The sequence below is a fragment of the Pimephales promelas genome, chromosome 20, assembly GCF_988280905.1.
Source record: "Pimephales promelas chromosome 20, fPimPro1.hap1.1, whole genome shotgun sequence".
Taxonomy (NCBI): Eukaryota; Metazoa; Chordata; class Actinopteri; order Cypriniformes; family Leuciscidae; genus Pimephales; species Pimephales promelas.
This window is the reverse complement of record NC_142788.1, coordinates 28,487,152-28,512,997: the sequence shown is the minus strand read 5'-3', so window position 1 is coordinate 28,512,997 and position 25,846 is coordinate 28,487,152. Positions and strand designations below refer to the sequence as shown.

At 37.8% G+C, this 25,846-nt stretch overlaps 2 protein-coding genes across 7 annotated transcripts in view; both read right to left on the bottom strand.

The window, feature by feature from the left end:
* The window catches only part of cdh24a (cadherin 24, type 2a), a 109,111-nt gene extending 87,143 nt beyond the window's left edge, over positions 1–21,968 (bottom strand). The window contains exons 1-3 of one of the 3 annotated variants that reach the window (XM_089124591.1): positions 21,712–21,968; positions 21,385–21,476; positions 675–1,678 (exon numbers count right to left, since the gene is read on the bottom strand). In XM_089124591.1, the coding sequence (XP_088980717.1) occupies positions 675–1,448 (774 nt within the window). In that variant the 5' untranslated portion in view covers positions 1,449–1,678; positions 21,385–21,476; positions 21,712–21,968. Of the gene's footprint in view, positions 1–674; positions 1,679–17,364; positions 17,481–21,384; positions 21,477–21,711 lie in introns of those variants that run through there. The other 2 variants (XM_089124590.1, XM_039652974.2) reach the window with 2 other exon arrangements.
* A 426-nt stretch (positions 21,969–22,394) lies between these two features.
* tgm1l3 (transglutaminase 1 like 3) overlaps positions 22,395–25,846 on the bottom strand; it is an 89,677-nt gene continuing 86,225 nt past the window's right edge. For all 4 annotated transcript variants that reach the window (XM_089124686.1, XM_089124685.1, XM_039652010.2 and 1 more), the window contains 5 exons: positions 24,876–25,029; positions 24,515–24,799; positions 23,292–23,452; positions 23,039–23,175; positions 22,395–22,930 (listed from right to left, as the gene is read on the bottom strand). In XM_089124686.1, coding sequence (XP_088980812.1) covers positions 22,786–22,930; positions 23,039–23,175; positions 23,292–23,452; positions 24,515–24,799; positions 24,876–25,029 — 882 coding nt within the window. In that variant the 3' untranslated portion in view covers positions 22,395–22,785. The remainder of the gene's footprint in view (positions 22,931–23,038; positions 23,176–23,291; positions 23,453–24,514; positions 24,800–24,875; positions 25,030–25,846) is intronic.

The following is a 25,846-nucleotide window of genomic DNA, read 5'->3' as shown; positions in this document are numbered from 1 at the left end:
CAAATTGCAACAGAAGCAAACTCAACTGATTTTGTATCCTCAATATGTCCCGACTCGAGTAAGGAAAAAAAGCCCCGAAGAATCCCATTAGAAATCCCAGTTTAGAAAAAGACCCAAATATATCCCATTCATTCGCCTATTAATTCGTTTTCTCACATGAAAAGTCTAAAAATTCTAACCTTTAGACATCATCATGAAAATCACTGAGTTGATTGCTTACATCAAGACAAACAAAAAATGTATTACAAGTTTTTTGCAATTGTTTAACATGGACAAATGGTGCATAATCTAATTACATGTGCTAATTTGCATAATTATCCAAACAGATCTAGTATAGCAGGTTAAATTGTTTTTTTGAATCTCGTTGACATATAACAGTAAAAGACTTAATGTTAAGGTCTGAATGGCACCCATTTAGGCTACAGGTGAACATTAATACAGGAAGAATTACTTTAGCAGAGGTGGGGTTTGGGGATGGGTCAGTGGGACTGTTTCTGGGGGATAAATCGGTCTGGAACTACTTTTCTCGTTGGCTTATGCCACCAAACCCTTTTATTTTTCACACTGATATCATGTTTCACTCAATATGTCGCATTGAAGAAGTACAATTAGTTGCAAACACCGTTTCATTCGAAATTAGCAAGCAAGCATAACAACCAAACTGTTCACCTTACCCGTCCAATCAGCACCGGTTCCGGTCCACTATATTCCTCTATCACAAAAAACTGGTTCCATATCCAGCTTCTCCGGCTCCGGGATTGTGAGGGCATCTCATCCAGATTTGGTCCAGGAAAGGTCCTGTGGAAATCACCACTGCTCTCTGCATCTTGGCTGCCAATCATTATAGTTTGTACTTCCTGTGTGCTGTTTTTTAACCCAGAAGGAGGCTTCAGGAGGATCACGCTGGCGTCAGATCTGCCGGGTCCTTTTTCACCGGGATCAGTTTCAGTTTCCGCTACTGCAACGGGAACGAAGCGATCTTGAGATCTTTTGGAGTTCTGATCAAGAGTTGAGACTGTTGTCTTAGGGATTTCTGGGATCTCTTTGGAATTGGGATCAAATTGATTCAGAATATGTGGAGTAGAATCTGTGTTCACACTTGCATCAGACATCAAAACAGGAGTCAATGTGATTTCAAATCCAGTTTTTGCACTTTCTTCAATTTGTGTGTGATGCAATCCTAATACAGAGTCAATAGCGCCGTCTTTGTTGCTTTTTGGCAAATTATCCTCATTTTTATGTGCTAATCTCAAGCTTGGCGTTCCTGCTTTGTTGGCAAGCGACATCTCGCTTTGCCCTTCCTCCACGTCTAGACTTTCTACCTGACTGTATTCCCTTGCAGTTTGCGAATGCTCCTCGCTTTTCCATGTTCTCAGACGAGCTCTACTTTCCCCGAGCTCCAAGCACATGCACAGAAAGAGCAACGCAGCCCAGATACTGCCACTCATCTTGCCTCACTTTGTTATTAGTCACAATGTTTGCCACGGGGGGGAAGAACAATAAGATCGACCTTCACTCACGCTCTGTCTCGCTGAGTGGGCGGCTGCTCCATTCATCTCCTCTTCTATTCCTTATTCTTCATGAGGCTCAGTGGTCATTTTTGGGGATTACATTTCTCTCTTTGGGTCGGGTTAAACACAGAGGGCGATTCCCATGGTTTGGGTTTGATTGGGCAAACCTGTTCAGAGAGATAAGAGGATGAGAATCAGTGCTGATCATGAGAAAAGTTAATTGGGATTTGCTGTTGGGATTACTGGAAAACTAGCACAGTTTCAATTAGGTAACAGTTTGGGGTCTCTGCAGGATCATGGGTACAGAAACGTGCACGACTAGCCAAGCTTCATAAAACTTTCAATCTCTTAAAATCTGGGACTGCTCCAAAGAAACCTTCCAAAGCACACAATAAAATACAGAAGCTGAGCGCTTCGTTTCCATTACTTCCCCCAAATGAGGTTGAGTTGAGGATTTGAGGAAGTCTTAAATTGAGGAAAAAACACACACAAATGCGACTTATTATTTGTTGTAATTTTTTCTTTTTGTTGCATACTGATATCCAATACTTGATTTGAGGATATGCCATGCTATTAAAAGTAAAAAATATAAAATAAAAACATACAGCTTCTCTAGTCTAAATATGCATAAATGACAATGCAACAGCTTTTGAAGCAAAAAACAATATTGCAATATTCCTTAAACTGCCCTTGGCCATCTCCCAAACTTTATGCTTGTGCAATGTAATTACTCTCTTGAATTTTAGGTGGTAAGCACTTTGAAACAGTCAATCACTTAGGCTAGTTCTTAAAAAACGTGTTGATTTGCGTGATTGAGCATTTTACAGGGCTGTTTCTAACTGTGCGGACGAGGTTATTTCCATCCACATTAACACTCTGGCACCAAACCGTGTCCTCATTCACTTTTATGCGGCACATTTTTAGAGGCACACGGAGGCTCTAAACGGCAAGTACAGCACGACGATTTCAACAAGCAACACCGACTCTATCTTTAAACACGGCTATTTGTCACTAACTGCCCTTTTAAAATATAAAAGCGTAAAACTGACTCAAGTATTTCAATCGAGCTGTACAGCAGCTGTCTTTGACTACAAATGAATGTTCAAGCTTTATGAATTTACCTTGTGAATAAGAATTACACTTTAGCATACTTTTATAAAGAACACTATCTACAGAAAATTCTCTGTGCAAATGTAATTTCATTTTTTTCACACACTTATGAACACGTAATGCACATCGTCTTCAGAGATTTGAGTTTTGTTGAGTTTCTTGTAGAAAACGTGCAATTTGAAACCCGTTTTCAAAAGTTAGCGTTTTCAGGCACTCAAAACGCCGGTGTCGTGTAAACGAACGGCGAAAACGCATACTATGGTTTACGTTTTAGTTGAAAACGGTGTCGTGTAAGCTGCCCCTTAATTGCATGTACATTTAAAATCTAATAAAATTGGATTATAATTATGCAATTTCCAAACCGATCACACGGCAATTCTTACGAATTTTACGAGGTGGCTAATTCCTAACAATTCGTACAACCTCACTTGTACGAATTAGTACGATTTTTGACCCCTGACCCCACCCCAAAACCTATCCATCACGTGGGTTTAGACAAATCGTACAAATTCGTACGAATGAGGTCATACGAATTCGTACGAATTAGCCACCTTTTAATCACGCATACAAATTCGTACGAACTGGTCGTGAGATAGCGTTAGCAATTTCATATTTATTTCTATATCCTTAAATTATGGTTAGCAATTATGGTAAGCTAAAATATATCTTAAATGTCATATGTCAAACGTGTATGCATTTAAAAATATTTGTAAATAGACATTTTTAATGAAGAAGCAGCAATTTAGTACATAAAAAAAAATATTTGCAACAAAAATATTTCAATAAAAATATTTGCACAAAGCAAGCCGATCCACTTTTCCATCTTGATAAGAACATTAAAATGAGAAAAAAATAATGGGACAAAAAGAAATCAAGAGACATTTAAAATAGATACGCGATTAATCTTGAGTTACTATGACATGACATTGATGCGATTAATCGCGATTAAATATTTTAATCGTTTGACAGCACTAATATAAATGTACGATTTTAAATACACTACACATCAAGGCCGCTTTTTAACATATACATCTGTTTTACCATATTCTCGCTTTACTGCATTTAATGTATTTTACCCATGTTGGTAATGTTTGTAATTTGTTCTCTTTCTCTCAAATCCTGCTGCTGTCTAAACATTCAGACAGCTTTCCCTAAACAGATTAAAAGCAGGAGAGAAATGGCCATGTCCTGAACCAGTCAACCCTGTAGCTCTCCTCACATTTACACATCCAACTCGGGTTTCCTGCGAGACAGAAGATAAGAGCACACGTTCAGCAAATGTAATCATATGGCCATGGCACTGGAGCTAAATTTAAGAGCTTTGTTATTTTTTTCCCTGATTGTCTAATGAGTCTCATTACAAAAACGGAAAGAAAAGAGGCTAATTCCATCTTCAAATGCCTTGCTTACAGTACTTAGCGTGTCTCAGAAAAACAATACGGTCATGTTGAACTACAGGCACATCTCTCAGGAGACCACAGATGTGGAAGTAATCTCTGATCAATGATTCAGACGGAAACCACAAATGTCAGCTTTCACAATCCGGACGGTCTCTGAGCTCAGGCTATGGTTTGAGAGCCGAGACTCAGGCTACATCCAAACTTTCAATTATCAGAGTTGTGTGACTCGTGAACCTCGATGTTTGCACAGAAGTGACATTTCGTAATTGTGTTTCTTTACAACCGGGAGCAACCCATAGAAAAGTCAAGGGATGAAACATTTTCTGAATAAAATGTGTGGTGTTTGTCTGTGCAAAATATGTATTTACTACTGCATCTATTGCTGATTTGGTGCTCAAGAATCATTTATTACTATTATCAATGTTGAAAATAAATAAATAAATTAAAATATTAAAATATAATCAATTAGAAAATAGTTATTTTAACCCCTTAACTGTCATGCCTTAACTGGACGCTTGCCATTATATTTATATCTTAGAAAAGACTGTAATATTGACAAACTATATATCATTTGAAAGATTACAATTTGGTGACTGATTTTCAAAATAAATTACACAGGAGCCGTTATTTACCAATTTGCAACAAGAATATTTTCATACTCATAAAGTCTGTTCAGACTTTTATTTTGAAATAGCAATGTACATGAAAAATCATGAAAAAAAGGTAGAAACCTCAGTTTGTTTTCATGCCAAGAGTTCAAAAGATTGCATCTATTCAATTATTTTAGAAAAAAAGGGCCTGAAAATGTTTTAAATATTCCAAAAAAACAAAACAAAAAAAAATTCACCATTTGTGACGCGCATGCGTGTTCTTTGTATGCGTTTCTTAGAGGTTGAATTCATATCAAAATCTGCCAAACTTCCCATACTACTTCTGAATAGGATCTATACTTTATAAATTGCATGAATTGAAAATTGTGTAAATAATGGTTCATATCACTCAAAACACATATGGAAACGGAGGCGCTCTTATATGGAGTCTGGTTGTGCCCTAGTGGAAGCGTTCGGTACTGCGCCCAACAAAATCTCACAGAAAGCTCATTTTTTAAGATATCAACCAAAAGTTTTAAACACAACTTGTTCAGATTTTTGGCTTTGATTTTTCTGCAGTTTTAGAGTAGCCCAGATTTTGAATATATATATATATATATGAATAATTAATGTTTTTACATTGTACATACTACTTTTTTTCTGTTTCACTTTCTTAATTCATTTAACTTCGACATTCAAATGTCTTCTTTAAAATGAGACCAATCTTACATCTATATTCCAAAGCATTCTTGAATTACAACCATTTAAGAAGGAAATGTGCATTTCCATGTCTATTCAAAAAAAGGGGGGGGGGTGACAGTTAAGAGGTTAAATTGTAATAATATTTCACAAAATTACTATTTTTAGTGATTTTCTTGATCAAATAAATGCAGCGTTGGTGAGCAAAGAGACTTCTTTTGCAAAAAAATCACATTTTGACCAGTAGTGCACAGTTAGGGGTTTGTTCAAATGACTAACCCAAAGTATAAGCAATGATCATAATGATTTGGGACAGTCTTGTCTGGACCTCAACCCAAAACTTTAGTTACAGATTCTTCACAGGAAGAATATAAAGAAAGCACCTAGTGCATTAGACCTCGACTAAGATTAGTTTTCCATCGCAGAGAATTGCCACTTATCTGAAACTCTGCATTGTCCGAGATGAGAAAACCTTTTGCAAGCAAAAGCCAAGCATTCACACAGGAGTCCATGACACCCCAAAGTACATTAACTTTCATTTATTCTGAAGCACTCCCAAGCCCAGACTGAATAAAACATCTGCGATATGTACAGTACAAATCCCCGTGACAGTCTTCTTGCCCTGGGTCTTTGTTCACCTCGCAAGAGCTTGTACCATCGGCCATGAAACGCATCATTAATAGAAAGCAATAAAGTGTCTGTTCGGGCCGCCGCCTCCCCGGCTGTGGATCAATATTGTTTCCACACATCAGCGGCGGTGACAGCAACTGTATCGCGGGAGAAAGTAATAGAGACAGGTGGAAGTGGGTGGGCTGAACATGGCTGTAATGGAACGCCAAGGCCAAACTTTTGCAACTGAATCCAATTAATCAGCAGCGTTTGATAGATGTGACGGCAAACAAACAAATAAAGATCAGCACAAACTCATTCGTGTGTGTGTGACAAGGGGAAAATAAGGGGTTGTGTTGTGTTAGGCCTGCAATATTTGTGCTTCATTACATCTGAATACATCATATTCCAGCTCTAAATCAAGCCTTTTACACGAACACATCAAGCATTTTACCATATTTCTGCTTTAATATACTGTATGTCAAGAATAGGTCCGATATTGCTGCATCTTAGCATATGTTAGTTTTGCTACACTTCCATCATATTTTACCATATCTCCATGGATCTCAGTATTACAATATTTTGGCTTTGCTACATCGAGTATTTTAGCATCTACCAGCTTTACATGTTATTACATCAAGCATTTCACCAAATACAGCTTTATCACATATGAAGTAGCCTATATTTTACCATTTTCCAGCTTTACATGTTAAGTAATTTACTATATTTCAGATTTACTACATCAAACATTTTACCGCATTCAAGTTTTGCTACATCTCATGTTAGGGCTGTCAAACGATTAATCACGATTAATCGCATCCAAAATAAAAGTTTGTGTTTACATAATATATGTGGGTGCACTATAATTATTTTATATATATATATATATATATATATATATATATATATATATATAAATAAACACACATGCTTGTATATATTTAAGAAATATTTTCATGTATATACTATATATAGATTTATATATAAATATTTTTATATACAAATAATATTTTTTTCTTAAATATACATGCATGTGTATGTATTTATATATGTACAAAATAATGATACATAGTGCACCCACATATTTTATGTAAACACAAACTTTTATTTGGGATGCGATTAATCGCGATTAATCGTTTGACAGCCCTATCTCATGTATTTGTCCATATTTCGCCTTGACAACATTTTAAGTATTTTCCATAGCATTCAAGTTTTACTACTTTTTACAATATTTTAGCTTTTCTAGATTTCAAGTATTTTACCATACGCAAGATTGACCACATAAAGTATTTTACTACTTTCTTGTTTTACATAAAGCACTTTACCACATTCCAGCTATAATACATCTTAAATATTTAAAGGGTTAGTTCACCCAAAAATGAAAATGGCGTCATTAATGACTCATCATGTCGTCCCAAGCCCATAAGACCACCATCTATGAACACAGTTTCAAATATTTTAGATGTAGTCCGAGAGCTTTCTGTCCCTCCATTATAAATGTATGTACGGTACACTGTCCTTCTCCAGAATAGAAATACAAACATCATCAAAGTAGTCCATGTGACATCATCGGTGGGTTAGTTAGACTGTTTTGAAGCATGGAAAATACATTTTGGTCCAAAAATAACAAAAACTACGACTTTAATTAGCATTGTACTGTCTTCCGGTTCTGAAGATGAATGGAGGTCTTACGGGCTTGGGGCGACATGAGAGTGAGTCATTAATGACATCATCTTTCTTTTTGGGTGAACTAACCCTTTAACAATAACTGCAGTATTTTACCATATTTCATTATTCTGTTTTTATTATTTGACCACATTCTCGCTTTACTTGAAGTATTTAGCTTTTAGTACTTACAAAATGGCTTTACTATAACAAAAGTATTTAGCAATTTTGGAGTCAAACTATGGCTATAGTACTTTCTTTTGCAAAGCCTTCCTTGCGTAACTAAGAGGAATTAATCAACAGCCTCAGACGGAAGTGACAGAACAAATGAATAAAGCTTGCGACACACTATGTTTTTCCTTGTCGGTGTGTTTCCAGTTAATGCTCGCTGAGCGACAGGGAATTGTGTCAGTCCTTCTGAGCTGATAATATTGTTTCTGACTGTCAGAGGTTGCTTTGTATTCATGAGCGCTACACCAGCTATAAGGCCTTTTTTACGTGCCATCGAATTCTTTATATGAGCTGGCATTTTTTATGATTAACATGAGACCTGATTTTGAATCTCATTTCCAAAACACAGCGTAATAACTTCAAGACTCTTCCTCTAAAGTGTTGCTCTACTGGGTCGAGAATTCAATGCGGTTCTTGTCACGGGTCCAAACTCGATCTACTGACTTGGGACCCCTCGGGCCAATCATCTTGAGGAGTGCGAACTATCAGAAACATCTCCTTGAGCTGATAAATTGAAGCCATAAATGACATAATTAATTCCTGTGTTCTGCAGCCATACATTTAACGATCTGGAGTTCGTTAGCATTAGAGTCAGGTCCCAGCCATTGATCTTAAGAGCCCCAAGGCATGATGGAGCCTGTCACCAACATAACGAGACTTAAGAACTAGAATTACCAGACATTGCTCTTCCTCAATCCCATCTCCCTCCTCCATCCATCATTCTCTCACAATAACACTCTTAAAGGTGATACTATTTTCAGAAAATACGCCGCCGTTTCAAAGTTTGGGGTCAGTGAGAATGTTTTTTTTTAAAGAAATGCATAATTCTATTCAGCAAGGACGCATTAAATGGAGCAAAAGTTACAGTAAAGACTTTTAAAGGTTTTCTGTCAGAATTTTCTGTCTGAATTTGTGGAAGGGACTGAAAACTGCCTGTCGAATATTATAGGTTGTATTTTTAAACAAAATGGCTGTTTTGGAAGTGAAATCGGAAAAGTGAATATGGATTATTGATTTTTTAATAAAGAAAACGTCTGTGAAATGTTTTGAATTGAAATATTCACAGCTTAAATATACAACCATGTTCAATTTCAGCCCATAAAAATACAAGCCGTAAAAATACAATGCATTAAAAATGCAAGCGGGGTTAATAGTAGTAGGTTAATAATAGTAAAGCTTTTTTTATTTTACTTTCATAGACATGTTTCTTAAGCAGAAAATCTTCGTACTAGAATTATTTCTGAAGGATCATGTGACACTGAAGACTGTAATGATGCTGAAAATTCAGCTTTAATTACTTTTTTTAATATTAACATATTTGTAACAATATTTCACAATATTACTGCATGTTTTCACTGTATTTTAATCAATAATAAGAAAAAAGTTAACATTTTAAAGGTATTAAGTATTAAATGTCTTTTTCAGATTAACAGGTTTTATTGATTCTCAGACACTTTTCAGAATACAATGATATACAGAATCCACATTTTTACTTTTTAAGGTCTTTTGAAAAAATTTAAGCTGAGAAATTGAGAGATTTGCCTGACATTCCTTAAAAAGTTAGCATTTGTGCTTTATTAACACACTTAATAATTTAGTATTGCCTAAACAGGCAAATTCCCACTGACTGATATTTACCAGATCAAAAGCAAACCCAGCATTATTATGCTGAGCAAATATTACAGCTCTTTCACATAGGATATACACACCTTCCCTGCTGAGAAAGACCTTCAAAAGCATCTTTTGATATGACTAAAAGATGATGTATGAATTTTTTTGATGCTAAAATATTTCTTAACATGCAAAGTGCACTTATACATAAGTTGATTTGCCTGAAAAGTTTCTCATTTATTGAGCATCACGAATTCTGGCTAACAAAAGTCACGAGTCTCTTTTGTCTGTCCAATGGCAGACGAGAGTGACATTTTTAATCTTTTTCAGCTGGTACGCCATCTCGCAGCAAAAAGATGGTGTTTACTAGTTAACAGCCACTCATAATCTGTGTATTCTGATTCATTTATACAAGAAACATATGACAAATATAACATGCAACCAAGGCAAGCCATCTGATAACACATATTATTTCACTCACTGTAATATGATAATATGGTGCAATGTAGAAATACGGTAGCGTATAGTGGAGCTCATCTCTAGTCTGCATTGATGGGCGGAGTAGTGGGAGTGGCCTGAGCATTGCAATGCATTATGGGGATTATTGTCTACAATACACACAAGCACTTAAAAAGTCATTTTCTGCCTTTTATTGGCCAAGAAGGACCCAAATTAGAAATTTATGACGCTATTGTACTACATATATGAACCACTTTCAATACATACTCATGTCTCCACCGGTGGAATTACCCTTTAATTCATGTTTGCATGCAGTATTTGCTTTGGTGCCTCTTCTTTCCAATATAAAACCTCCACACATTGGTTTAGATGTCACATATTTTAAAGTATTTGTATTTATACCTACACTAAAAAAAAGCCCACCATTGAACCTTTGAAATATACAGACGCACACCAAATCCTTTTTAGTATCCCACACTTTCGCAGGTCTCCACACCACAACACAATTATAACTTGCTCAATAGCTCACTAAGCCTCGTTCATTAAAATGGAAATGAGGAACGGGAGTGTGTACAGCTGCTTTTTATTGATCCAAACTGGAGTGTTTACCAAAGAGATGAAAAAAGACAACAACTTTTTGTTTATTCTATAATTCACAGCGTTGGTCTGGGTCATAGAGGAGCGCAGTAAGTGTTTTGAGCTTCTCATCATAAAACTTTGACTTGCTCTATGGCTCAATCTGTGTTTTTTTATTCTTTTCCTCTTTCTCGTCCCATTTTTCAAGCCCTTCTCAAAGGTAAAAAAGGGGGGATAATGCCATCTCTGCTAGAGCTGCTTTTAGGATCACATTAACACTTGCTCATCAATATTAACATCAAACTTGTCTTGTATCTTTCTTTTTCATCTCATCTCATATGCCTCTTCTGATACACTTTACTCTCACTGAGGCCTAAACCTCTTTGGCTCTTGCCATCTTTGGAAGAGAAAACTACCATGCTATTCGTACTATTCCTGTGGTATATAATTTTGCAGTATGCCAACTGCACTGCATTGCCAAATGACCGATGTGCCAGCATGTGCATTACAACTAGAATACACTTACAATGCAATGTGTCTTCTTTCTTATATAAAATTATACAGCACGGACAATAACTGGGACCCAGAGTCCGGAACATCATAGAGACTCGAGATGGCTCTTTTGACTTCAACTAGCAATCACATAGCAACCACCGAGAACACCCTAGTGACCGCATAGCAACAAGTAAAAAAAAATCAACACTCACAACATCAAAGCAATGCTTTGAAATCACAACGGTCACTTCTTTTGCATAGGCAAGATCACTCTTAAAGGGGTCGGTCCTATTATGCTTTTCCACTTTTCAACTTTAGTTAGTGTGTAATGTTGCTGTTTGAGCATTACAAAATCAGGAAAGGCAAAAAGCTCAAAGTTTCCTCCAAAGGGATGTATTTTATTAAACAGAATCCACTTTCCAAGAACCACAACGAACGGCTCATTTTGAATTACATCGTGTTTTTTCCGGGCTTTGTGAAGTCATAAGGTAAATCATTTAAATAAAATGGGACGAGGCCTGGTTGAGCTGCTTGCTATGTGTAAGAGATGCTGTTTTTTTCCAAAACTCATTTGTTTGACCTTCCTGATGAACTTAATGTGGTTAAAATGTATTTTAAACTGTTGCTGAACAATAAAACCCAAACGTTGAGCAATAAAACGTCAAACAGATTGTTTCTGTTGCTTTTGCAAGCTCTCGTTTTTTGTAAGACTGTTCGCTCCTGGAAAATTAACAATGGTTTTGTGATTGATTAATGTTTGTATTACCTTAGTTTTCCAACAAATATCACGATTAAATGATGTATGACATCATTTTGAATTTAAGCCAGTCTCTTATGCTGTTTCACGATTGGTCGGATTCACCGCATGACAACGATCACGTGTGTTTCGTGTTTATTCGAACACCTTCAGTTCCACTTTTATAACAGTAAAATCTCTTTTCATGTAGTCACATTATTATATTATGTCATGTTTATCAAAATAAAACCCTGTAATAAAAAAAAAGTAGACTACATTTATATTTCAACCCGATCTCACAGCAATTCGTACAAATTTTACTAAGTGGCTAATTCATACGACCTCGCTCGTACAAATTCGTTCAATTTTTGCTAAATCGTACGAATGACCTACCCCTGACCCCGCTTCTAAACCTACCCATCACATGGGTTTAGACACGAATGGGTTACTTTTTTTCTACGAATTAGCCACTTTTAATCCCTCGTACGAATTGGTCATGAGATAGTGTTGGATATTTAAATAGAATAGGCTTATGCTCAACAAACAAACGCTGCAGTACATAGTATATTCTGGAAACGTATCTGAAACGTCTGTGTATTTGACAAATATTGCATTTATTTCACTTCAGCTGTGGTAAAGTACGCAAACACCACGTGCGGTCACTACGGGAAGCAGAAAGTGTCTGACTTCACGTCTCAGTTTTCATATCCTCCCGCTCGCCGATTGGTTGCCGCAGGCCGATGCCGAACACACCTATTGTTTCCTCGGCAAGTCACTGGGTTGTTTCCATAGCTGTGTTCAAAGCGCATCTCAAACTGTGAGAAATACTGTAAAAAAACGGTAAAACCAGCATCATACTGTAAAATTACGGTTTGTTACCGTTTTTGAAACCAACAGCTAAATACCGTATTGTCAGCTACAGTATAAAACTTTAATTTAACAGCTATATGCTCTAACACAAAAACAGTAACATACCGTATAGTTACCGGTATGATGCTGGCAACCACAGCTGCTAGTAAGTTTACCATTTTTTATTAATTTACAGGATTTTTTTTTTTTTAGTTAATCGTGCCCTATTTAAGGGTATAGGGGGCAATTTTCGGACACAGCCCATATTTATCTCCATTGCTCACTTACACCTGTTCCTTGTTGTCTTGTGTATTTAAACCCGAGTTGGTGTGTTCCTCGATTGAATGTTTGTTTTAGTTCTGGTTTTGGTTTAGTTTTGCTGCTTTTCTTAAAATAAGTGTTTCTGCAGCGCTTGGATCCAAGGGTCCGTAGTTTCTGACATTATGCACAATTAAACTTTTAAAAGGTGAAAGAGAGAGGTTTGCGTTGGAATTGCTTAGCTTACAAAGTGTAAAGTAAATCATTTAGCACTACCTTAAAACTGACTGTCAGTGGGAATAATATGCAGTCTTCAGGCCAAATGATCAAAAACAAACTCTGCATTATTATGGAGAGCAGATATTAGAGCTCTGTTCATTAGGGACACACAGCTTCTCCGGTGCGTCTGAACTTCTAAAAAGTTCTTTTGATTAAGATTTAATCTGTAATAGGAAAACTGTGTTTCAAGCAAGTGAGAACTTCTGCTGTGGCTGAAGGTTAAAAAGAAACTTAACAGAGCAAAATAAGAACTTCAGAAAATACATCATTTTGAATAATTCAAATTTGTAGGTTGCTTCCCAGTAAAAACCTATCTAAATAATGGCAGAAAAGAAAGATATCAGGGAGGTTAATACATTTGAGATTTTTAAAATGAATGCATCGGCTTGTTAGAGTTAAAAAATAAAATAATTTAAAAAACATATTAATATAATATTAAATACGAGTATTAAATATTTTTTAAAAAAGAGAGTAGTAGCCGAAAAAATAAAAACGAATATGTTTTAGAGTGCATGTGAGAGGTTTATTAATATTTTTGATTCATGCAGCCTTGAAAGGGTAACGATGAATGGTCACTGCATCTCAAATGGCAAATCGCTGTTCCAGTCTCACTTCACTGGACTCAAACACAGCCGCCAGTAAAAATAACCCACGAGCTTGTCAGATCCGCACAGGCATATGACAGGAGACGCACACATATTGCATGTGTGAGATTCAGAGAATGGTAAAGCCTTAAATGGCTGACCCCACAAAAGCACTTGAGTATCTCACGCGGATCTGAGCTTCTTCCTGCAAACTGAGCTGAATCCATCCTTAGCAGGCAGTCCGGGACTGATAATTCGCAGAACATTTGTTGAACAAATTTGTCCTTAATGAACAAGCTGGAGCAAACGCACACACACACACACCCTGACCGGACGAGAATTTAATTACAGTGAGTTGTTGCAGTAATATTGCTTTAATGCTCAGACTGATGTATAGAATCCGTTAAGAGAGACAAACTAGAAATCAGGGAGAAGATAAAACACTTCCCTGTTAACGCCGATTTGCCAGTGTCACGAATTTGCTGGTGTTCAGGAGATGCATGACGCGGGAAATCAACAGATTTACTTTTATTAAACAGAGAATATCCGCAAGGGAACAAACACGCGAGAGTGGAAGGGACCGGGAGTAGTATTTACACACCGAGTTAAAGGGATAGTTCACCCTCTTGTTGTTCGGAACAAAATAAAGATATTTTTGATGAAATCCATAGGCTTCTTTAGGGATTGAAACTTGCCGGCCTCGAAAAGTTATTAACGACATCGTTAAAATAGTCCAAGTGACTACAGTGGCTCAATCTTAAGTTTATCAAACGACGAGAAAACTTTTTGTGCGCAAAACCCCCCCAAAATAACGTCTTTATTTCAAATATTAATTTCTTTTTTTGTGGTCTTCGAGTGAGTTCACTAGTGTAACAGCGTAAGCTTCTGTTGTTGTACATCACACGCATGACCAGCGTCGGCCAATAGTGAGCCTACGTGTGACGTAGCTCTACGCAATTACGCTAGTTTTACTGACTAGCGGCCCAAAGAAAAGAAAATGAATAGTTGAAATAAAGTCGTTATTTTTGTTTGTTTTTGAGCACAAAAATTCTCGTCGCTTGATAAACTTAAAGGGTAACTAAACCCTTGGTCAGGGCCTGACTCCACCCACTGGCAATATTTGAAAATGCTGAAAAAGTGGGCAGACCCCTAAAACACTCTATCCTGATCGTTTTCAATACTCACAATTCCAATTCCTGACTCCCTACAGTGGTTTTGACGACACAAGATGGTTATTATATTGCCACGGGTGTAGCTCGCGTGGTGAGCTGAAACCTGGGTACGTCACGAAGTGCGGAACATCCAATAGGAAAATTCAACTGCAGTAGCCACCGTTCAACCTGAAGAGGGCAGCACTAAGACGCTTTTAGGTTAGGTTAGGTAGTTTATTTATATAGCACAATTAAATACAATTTACATTGTCCAATGTGCTTTACAATATTAATAAATATCATAAAAGACTGACAGCAAACAGCAACAATAGTTCAGGATTACATTTAAATACCATATACTAGATGCTTTTACACCATATATTGTAGAAATAGAACACTTTATAAACAAATGTCAAAAAAGTTACTCGAATCAATGACTGGTATTAATAAAGATCCATTCTTACAGATCATTAACTAAAAAAATGTGGTTAAGTGTTTAGTTCCTTTTTAAGATTGAGCCACTGTAGTCACTTGGACTATTTTAACGATGTCTTTAATAACTTTTCGAGGCTGGCAAGTTTCAATCCCTTAAGAAGCCTATATGGAAGAGTGATCCAGCTCTCAAAATATCTTAATTCGTGTTCCGAAGATGAACGAAGGTCTTACGGGGTTGGAACAACATGAGGTTGAGTAAATACTGACAGAATTTTCATTTTTGGGTGAAATATCCCTTTAACAAGGGGACTAAATGAACAACAGGTGAACATAATCAGTAACTAAGGAAACTAAATAGGGCACAATGAAGACTGAAAGGGTTAACATGGAACCAAGACATATGAACAAACACAACTACATAAGCCTGACAGCCAGGTTTGACCTGTCATAAAGATCATTATTTTCTTGCAACACGTACTGAAACTTGTTTCTACTCACACATACGAATATCACTAACAAAGTTCCTTCTTATAATAACAAGGTATTTAAATACAGTACTGTGGAAATTTCTTTTTTTTAATGGTTTAAAGTTTGAAAATTAAGATAATAAGACATTATTATTATAATTTTACAGTTGTAATGTAAAATAAAATTATTATAAAATAATATTTTAGAGTGAAATATTAAATGAGTAGCCTAACATTTCTTGTTTTGTTCTTATTTATTTCTAATTATAGTGAATAATAATATGACAATATGTTTCATCGTTAGTTTATAGCCATATTGATATACAAAAATGCTGGGTTGTTTTAACCCAATTTTGGGTCAAATATGGACCCTGCATTTGGTTACATTTTAACATTAAATTTTTAAACCCAATGTTTGAATTCTTCCATATTTGACACAAAATTGGGTTAAAACAACCCAGCATTTTTAGAGTGTAGTCATAAAGTGTTCAACAAACTCTGCAGCCCTTCAGAACAGCAGAGCAAACCTGGATTTTTTTTTTTTTTTTTTTTTTTTTTAATTGAGGCTGAATGAAACTTTCTATATTGCTTACATATGCATATAGAAATGCAGAAATGTTAAACTACTCACTCTTTTTTCCATCTTGGAATTTGCTCACAATGCATTGTGGGAATACCTTCTTTGCAAATTATACATGCAATGCTTGCTTCAAAAAACTCTCAAAGAAGGTATATTTTTAGGAAAAGACTTCACGTCTGGAGCATTCTTATGATGCGGCCCACGTATGCAGCTTGCTAGGTTTTGGAACAGAGCCATAGACTTCTGATGGCCTCCCATAAACTTCAATTGTTCTCACATCAGGCAATTTATAATCACTACAAAACTTTGTTTTTAAACTTTACCTCACAAGTAAGAGAGAACAGGTCTGGTAATTGCATTAGTAAGTTGTCACAAGGTCTATATTTAAATAACATAATTACACAAATGCGTTTCCCCCCTGTAGTGATCTACCTAGGTGATTAATTTGATTTAGAGGTGTGACAACTTGCCCCGGTGTCTCCTACAGCGCATGCGCACACAGCTGTTAACAACACTAACTGAGACAGTTTGAGCATCTGCTGAGGTTGTAAGTTCAAACCCCAGAAGGCTTGATGAACTATCCACTATATTGTTCATGAACAGGTTCATGAATCACAAACTACAACGTAGCCTACTACCTTTGATTAAGACCGCTGACCTCAGGTTATTCAAACAGGACTGAACCCGACATAACTGACCCAAAGACACTACAACACAGGAGCACTAATTAGTAAACGAGCAGCCAGTAGTGTGCTTCGAGTCCGCGCGCTCCGGTAGCCGGTCACTAGCGCGCGGCGCGCCTCCATCTGTCAGAAATTCAGCATGAGCGAAAGCAAAAGGTGTATTTTTTCCCCAAATGTATCCACATGAGACACATCCAGCCAGCCAGAACACATCAGCGAGTATCTGTCGTTTTCCACAGTCACAGCACATGTCTATGGACTCACCATAAGTGCCTGTGGCTATCCAGACACGCTTGTTTTTTACGTTTGTTTCCGCTTTAATAAGTTTAAAATGCTGATGATGAGAAACGCAAAACCTGCCGCTTTTAAAAGGTATCAGGTCTTACCTGATTTTACATGACAGCTGCAGAGTCTTGACTTCAGTCTCGTGTTGGTGAAGGTCTGACAGACAGACACGCGCACAAAGAGGAGCGCGTTCTCTCTCTCTCTCTCTCTCTCTCTCTCTCTCTCTCTCTCACTCTCTCTCTCTCTCTCTCTCTCCGCATCATCATACAGCGCTCAAATATGCGCGCGCACACTCAAAATAAAAATACGCAATTTTTTTTTCTAAAATTACGATGGTCACCTTTGGAACAAATAACTTGATATATATATAGGCTATATATACATATATATATATATAACCACCCACAGTTGGGATGGGGTTTTTGTACGTTTTCTTGAGAAGAACACATGAAGTCAACTTATTAATTATCCTCAAATTACTGCATGCAACAGTATTTTACACACAAAAACTCATTTTATTCCAGTAGGAGAATAGAAATGGATATAATAATTCATCTTAATGTTGCTCTTTTTCTATTTTGCCAAATTGAGTTTCATTGCCTTGAAATTTAAAGTCTGCTGAACACACACACACGGATATTTTATACCACAGAATCATAAAATCATATTTTTATTATCATAACTGATGTATCACCTGTAATGTTCACTGAATTATTCTCAACAGTAACTTAAACACAAGATAGAAATCTTTCATAACTCAAAAACCATTTGCAGATGTAATTCAACCATGCATGTTTAATATATGCTTGCATAATCTTGAGATTAATGCTGCTCTGTTTTGTGGAGGTTTCTTTGCTTTGAAGTTTAAATTATGATATTAATGCTCAGTTTTATACACACAGAGCTCAGATGCCACCTTAAAGGAGTAAGAAATTCTTAAAGGAGTAGTTCACTTTTCAAAAAACTTTTGCTGACAATTAACTGACCCCCATGTCATCCAAGATGTACATGTCATTCTTTCTTCAGTCGAAACGAAATTAAGAAATTCAAGGATTTTCTCCATATAATGGACTTCATTGGGAACCAAACGGTTCAAATGAGAGTTTGAGTGCAGCTTCAAAGGGCTTTAAACGACACCACACGATGAATAAGGGTCTTATCAAGCGAAACGATCGCTCATTTAATAAATAATTAACAAAGTTTAAGTTTTATAAGCTTAAATGCTCGCCTTGTTCTGTGATGAGCGTTCGTGACTCTCCTGTCATCAAAATAAACAAATCTTTTTTCGAGTCATGACTCAAATAAGACCCTAATTCATCGTCTGGTGTCGTTTAAAGCCCTTTGAAGCTGCACTCAAACTCTCATTTGGACCTTGAACCGTTTGGTTCCCAATGAAGTTCATTATATGGAGAAAATCCTGGAATGTTTTCATCAAAAACCTTAATTTCTTTTCGACTGAGGAAAGAATGACATGGACATCTTGGATGACATGGGGGAGTAAATTATCCACAAATTACTGTTCCACAAATTACTCATATAATGCTCATTGACTGATCCTCAATTTAAATAGAAAGTTTGTTCCACTGGGGATTTTATAGAGCCATTATAGATTCATATTTGCATGCATACTCTTGATGTTGCTCTTTTTCAGTCCAAAATCCAAGATCGAAGCGTAATTGCCTTTTAATTGCCCTGAAGTTTATAGTCTGTCACAGAGGATATTGCTAGGGAGTCTTGGTGCAGCACATCTAGAAAAGTTGCGAGTTGTATAAGTATCTATCGCCTAATAATCTACACGCAATCCCCTACATAATGTAGGCTAATGATGAATGTGTGCCATGCAAACTGTGACCTGGGTTTGCAAGTGACATTTCTGTCAGCTCATTCTCCATCCAGCTCCACTATGTTTATTTCTATTTTACCTTATGCATATAACATTGACTAGGAGAACATTTGCCTTGCATGCAGCCCCAATAACCAGAGAAGATGAATGTGTGGCATTCAGACTTGTGTGTGCGCGTTCATTACAACGCCCCAGTTTAGCTGCCTCCTCTCCTCCGCAGTTGATGGTATCTTATTGTTACCAGGTGGCTGCCAGTGACAGGAGCCTTGAAAAACTGCTGACAATAAGCCACGGCTCAAAGGAAAACGTGAAAAAGGAGGACAAGCGAGCGGCGCGGTTCTTCCTCGTGACGGCGTAGGGGATGAGGAAACCATGTTAGGAACGAGATCCCCCGGGGAAACGTTCCGGCGAGTTCCTGTGCTTTAGATGATGGTTCATAAACTACCATCATCCTCGAGGGCCCGGGGAGCCGGCGCAGAAATAGTTCAGAAGTGCCAATATGAAAAAGTGGGAATTAGAGGCAAGTTTGCGGAGCAGAAGAGTGAAATGGAGACCGATGGCGCATGGGAAAGGAAGGAGAGAGGTCTCGTGTTGTCGTTCACACTGAGAGGGTTTATGTGCCGTCGTACTAACAGCTGTGGAAAATGAGCACTCATTGATTTCATGCCACACATGTAAACACACACACTGAACACACAGTCATCCTAGCGTAACAAAGCCACAGGGAATCACGCATTCCTTCCCGTTCTAATTTAAGAACTTTTCTCATTTAATGCCGTGTATTACACACGATTGCACTGCATCACAACACCAAGACACTGAGAGGAGTTATTTGATCCTCCATGAAACCGCATTCCCTCGAGCACAGATGTGACAAAGAGCATCCAACGACGTGAGAACAAGGCCTACAGATGGGCTGCAGTGAACATGCTGTTACTGTTGGCGTTCAGTGTGAATATCATGTTTTAGTATAGGCACGGATCTGTTTATTACTGTACTACTCTTGAGATTATGCAGTTCGGCGAGCATAACAGGAAAAATGCCAACTTTATAATCTGATCCGAGTAGGCTATTCAATCACAGTTTTAAGAGAAAAATGTTTGATTGTAAGTAGAACTACAACCGGAAGTGGACTTAACCCACTTCCAACAAATAAAAATAGATTCCTTTTCTAGTTGAATTAGTTGGATGTGTAGACAGATTTTCTGCTAATCCCTAAGGGACAAGCTTCTGTTTCAACTCTTGTTCTTTTTTAACACAATTGTGCCATCTAGTGACAATGTCTTGAAAATAAAGCGTAACACAAAATGGATGCGTATGATTCAGTAGGCTAATTAAGTCTGAGCAGCAAGATAGCTAATACACTCCAAAATACACTTTTACAAATCATCCTATCTTGACTGATAAAAAAAATATTTTACAAAAGGTCTTGTGGTACCATGGTACAGAATTAGATATTATATAGCCTACAGAATATTATATTATACACAGATACAGAATTAGATGGTGTTAATTGCTTGCTGCAACTGACAGGATTTCAGAGGTGATGTGTAATTTCAGCGCCACCAACCGGAATTGGAAAAAGAATCGCAATAATCATTGTTCATTTTATTTTTGTTTTGAAGCCTCAGTTGTACAGTTCTGTCACAAATTCACAATTTATAAAGAAATGAAACCATAAATACCATTTGGCGCTCTTTTGTGATAAATAGCTGTCTTAGTCGCCTATAGCTGTACGTGCAGACTGTGCAGTTTGCACTGATCATATCTCTTTTTCTATTTTTGGGCAAAGCCAAAAATGGCAAAATATTTAGTGTTTTTTTTTCATGGTCTTTACCATTTTAATGGAAATTAGCAAGAAATACTGTAGATACTGTTATACTTAGCATGTAATAGCCTTCCCGAGCTTGCAAACACCTTTATCCAGAAGAGTCAGGGTTGTTCCACTCAATGTGAATGGTTTTAAACAGTTAATGAGTTAGGGTTATGTCTCCCAGTTCATTTGAGTATAATTCGTGAGGAGTGACTGTAATGTAGGCCTACATCATAAGAAGGATGGTGTCTACACTAATATAAGTGAAGGACCTGCACCTGGACATGACGACAACGCAGTCCTCAAGTCGTGTCAACTAGTCTTCCTTTCCCTTACCTCTGTAATAAAAGTGGCTCACATAAAAGTTCACATGGCTAGGCTACTCGGAAGCGATACATAATTCTGTTTTATACATTTTTAAAAAGTCTTTTAAGTGAAATGCTCACAAGAAGTGTATATTTGTACCTGTAGTTTACTGTGGTTTTAAAACATTTGTGACGAGTTCCTCCACAGCGTTGTCCTGTAACGTTAGTCCGGAATGACTCAGCATGATAGCCCTGTTGTGTAGAATGCATTTAAAAAAAAAATGTATTTCTTGTGTGATTACAATGTTTTACAAAACAAGTGGTGGACTCATTTAATTAAGGGCATTTTGATATTGTCTTTAAGATTTGAAAACAGCAACCTATATTTTGAAACATGAACCAATTGTAAAGCAGAAACTGTTTAGACAAGCATTAATTGTTTGTGTTGTGGAACACCCGCACAATTATTACCAAAAATAACACTTACATTAAACTCACGTTTTATAACCTGGTACACTGCTGCAATGTTTTTTCCCCTTCTTCCCATGAAGGCTGTAGTTTGCATGATACGCCTTGTAACTTCTCCCGGGTTGAAGTTTCGGTGACTCAAAACTTGGGTTGGAGGCAACCTGACTTTTCAAATAAGCGTGAACGTGCGCGTGCTGCTCATTCATTCCTGACAGAGTGAGCGCGCGCTCTCGTTCACGTTCAAGTGATTCGTTCAGTTCAGTGTTCGGCGAAAATATGAACGAGTTCAGTGAACGTCGTTCATTGACGCGTTCATGCACAACACGGTTGTTAAAAGCGCTATATAAATGAAGGTGACTTGACTTGGAGCATTACCATGCAACTCGTGTTTATTGTGATTCATCAATCCACACACAACTTATTCTGCCAAAAACGTTTTCTGAGACCGCAATGGCTTAAGTGGTGCATTTGCTCACATTTCGCTAATTTCCTGACCACTAATTTGTTTAAGACAATTAAAAGCTTAATCCTGAGCCATTTTGGGTTTGGCCCATTTTTTGCCTAGGGGTGTACACTGTAATAAACACTCACACACTAACTGCTTGTCTAAATAACCCACAAGTGCCATTGCTTGTTTTATAACATCATGATCATTTCATTTACGGATTAATCACTCATCAGTCATCACAAGCACACATGTACTGCAAGTTAATGACTTTTATTGATGCAGCATTGAGGACAGATGATCAGTGCAGATACAAGAAGAAAATAAACCACAAATTGTCAATTGTTTAGGTTGACTACATAACAAAAGAAAGCAAATGATTAGAATTATTGAATATTTGCAATCTTTCTTACGATATGTGAAACTACATCACATATTCCAAAATATAACTCCCACAAAAAAACAAAAAAAAAACAAATCATCCCTTTAAAAGCAAGATCCCGAGATTAAATACACCTTTTGGTTTACAATTTTCTCTAGAGATTACATACGGTAACTAAAATACCATTTGTTTTTAACTCTTGCAAATCAATCCACGTGAAAAGCATGCTGAAAGCTTTCTGGTCCTCCGGTTCTTTGAGTGCTTGTTCAAATTTCTTTGACAACAATGTTGGTGAATCCATGAACCTGAGTGAGTTGAGGACAATCCAGTGAGGCCAGAAGTTTGTGAGGGCCATGACACTTGGGAATAAATGTCTCGGTCAGGTTCACCGTGGCCTGGCTTGCGATGTCACTGATGAACAGACAAAAAGTAAGAATTTATTTATATACCAATAAAAATGAACAGTAGCATGTTGCATGTCCCATACTTGTGTATAGCTTAACACGATTCATTTCCTACCCATAGTTAATGGATCTGCAGTGCTTCAGTCCCAGTCCCTCGATACGGAAAATGGCGTTCTTCAGCACGCAGGGCAGTGGGTTCTGGAAAGTGATCTTGATCGGCACTTCTTTGCCCACCACACAATCGCATCCAGGCTGAAAATCACAATCCAAATTAACACCATACTACAGATTTTACAGATGTTACCAAATGTATAGTTTCATCAACAAACACACAGGTGAAGTGTAGATTTCAACTTATTCAAACTCACAGTAATAACAAGATCTGGTGTGCACATCCTGAAGCTGAAGCGTTTGGCCACAATCTGCTTAGTTTGAGTGACCCGTCCAGCGACAGTGAGCATCATGGTTGAATGATCCACAAGGTGAGTCTTGTAATCCTCATATCGCAGGGCCCACTCCACAACCTTGGCTAAAGAGGAACAAGAGATAAACAATGAGAAATACTAATGCTTCTGTGGAAAGTAACAGTAAAAACAGTAAAAAAGAAAGTGTAACAGGGGTGGTAATAGCGTGCCGAAGCGATGACGTCACTTTGTAGGACAACTCGGAAGCTAGCGCCGCACGGGTTCCCTCGGTCGAAAAGCAATGCATTTTCCCCATAGACTTTTGGAAAATCGCAAAAAATAAGATCAGTGTAGTGACCCTTACACGTTTTGTCTAGCAAGATAATCTTTACAAGTTAATCCAAAATTTATACATTTTGAAGCCTATATAAAGATTTTAAAAAACACAATCAGACACAATAAAGTTTAAAAGTTGTTGGCATGACACAAACCAATCACAGCAAGGGCTAAACATCTCCCTGCTACATTCGGCACTGATAGGCTCACAAGGTTAGCATGACAACAACCAATAGAGTGCCGAAGCGATGACGTCACTTTGTAGGACAACTCGGAAGCTAGCGGCGCACGGGTTCCCTCGGTCGAAAAGCAATGCATTTTCCCCATAGACTTTTGGAAAATCGCAAAAAAATAAGATCAGTGTAGTGACCCTTACACGTTTTGTCTAGCAAGATAATCTTTACAAGTTAATCCAAAATTTATACATTTTGAAGCCTATATAAAGATTTTAAAAAACACAATCAGACACAATAAAGTTTAAAAAACCATAAGCAGGTTATAACTGTGTGTTCTGTGTCATAGATCAAAACGTGAAAACATTTGGAGGCTTTGTTCACCACAGACCTTATTTCAGGCGAGTTAGCAAAAACCCATTCAAAAATCCCATAGGCTTTAGGGCGAGGGAACCGAAGTAACTCACTTCCGTCGTAACTTCGGCACTCTATGGCGCAGTGGATAAGACACATGCCTTTGGTGTGAGAGACCCGTGAGACACCAATGTGTCCCTGAGCAAGACACTCAACCCCTAGTTGCTCCAGAGGCGTGTGCGACCTCTGACATATATAGCAATTGTAAGTCGCGTTGGATAAATGAATACATGTAAATGGAAGCTAAGCTCTTTCATTTCTTACATTCACTGGCCTTGAGCTCAAAGCAAGTCTGGTCCTTCTTCACCAAGGATTTTTGGACTCCGGTGTAGTATGTGGCCGACACATGGCTGTGGAGGGTGACGCTACGAGGTGAGCTGCATTTGTTCTTCAGAGCGATGCAGAGCACGGCATCCTTGCCCACACACGGTCCATCCCCCTTCATGGTGACATCACAGACGACATCCTCCGCGCAGGGCAGGGGGTAGGTGCATCTCCTGGAGCCGTGACGAAGGGCTGTCTCCACAGCACAACGCTCCTCCTCTGAACCTGAAGGATGTGGGAGGCTTTTACAACCATTCCGAATGAAAGAGTCTTTAAGTGATGAGTGTGTGTGACTTTTCACCTTCTGGGTGTTTGTAGAGGTGTGTGATGTCCACACGTTTGTCTGAGCCAACAGCCTTGGTGCTGATGCAGTGACCGACTGCGTTCTTGTCAACGTGGACCACAGAGAAGGTTCCACATGCTGTTCTCTGCCAGAAGACTACATCACTGTTCACCTACAGCAAGAAAATGAAATAAAGCAGGAAAATAACAGAATCATTTGGCGCTCGACTCGCTTTTCACTCCGTTTTCCATTGCAAACAGTACCCGGTCGTCATAGCGACGCCTTTCGTTCCTCGTTGCTCTATCAATCTCTCGCTGGATCCTCTCTTCGGCCACCAAACAAAGGAGAGTCTGCACCTCCTCGTTTGACCACGGCGTATTCTTCCGAGTTGCCATAACAACAGTAGTAAGTTTAGCAACTATCTCTGGCCAAACTATTTAAAAATGGCGGGGTTATTCTGGATACTCGTGCAGTGAATGGTGACGATTCTCTCTGACCAATCAGCAGTCGGCATTGTTTTCGCGTCACATTTTAGTATCGGCTCAGCTCGCCTTAGCTCGTTCAGAACCTCGCCGGAGGAAAGCAGGAACAGGTACAACTTTTACACAGTGGAAAATAGAGCCGATATATCCATAGATATCTATATAAAGGCTAGATATGTCGTCCACGCTGCTGGCCAATGGAGGTCGACGTCTGCACCTGGCGGCCATCTTGTCACAGGCAGCTCGCTCACTCGTAACATTGTGTTAATGGTGCACGTACTTTTTTAATCACCGTAACTTGCTCAATTTTCTACCGATTTTCAAACGGTTTGTTGTTTTAAAAATGTCAGAGATGTAGTTATGACACTGCATACTTATGAATAAAAAGTGTATAAATAAATAATCATTCAGATAATTATAGCCACGTTAATAACGTTTGTAAGAAACCAAACCGTTTGTAAATCCGTCAAGATTTCAACGAGATAAGAGTATTTGTGTTCGTGTCTG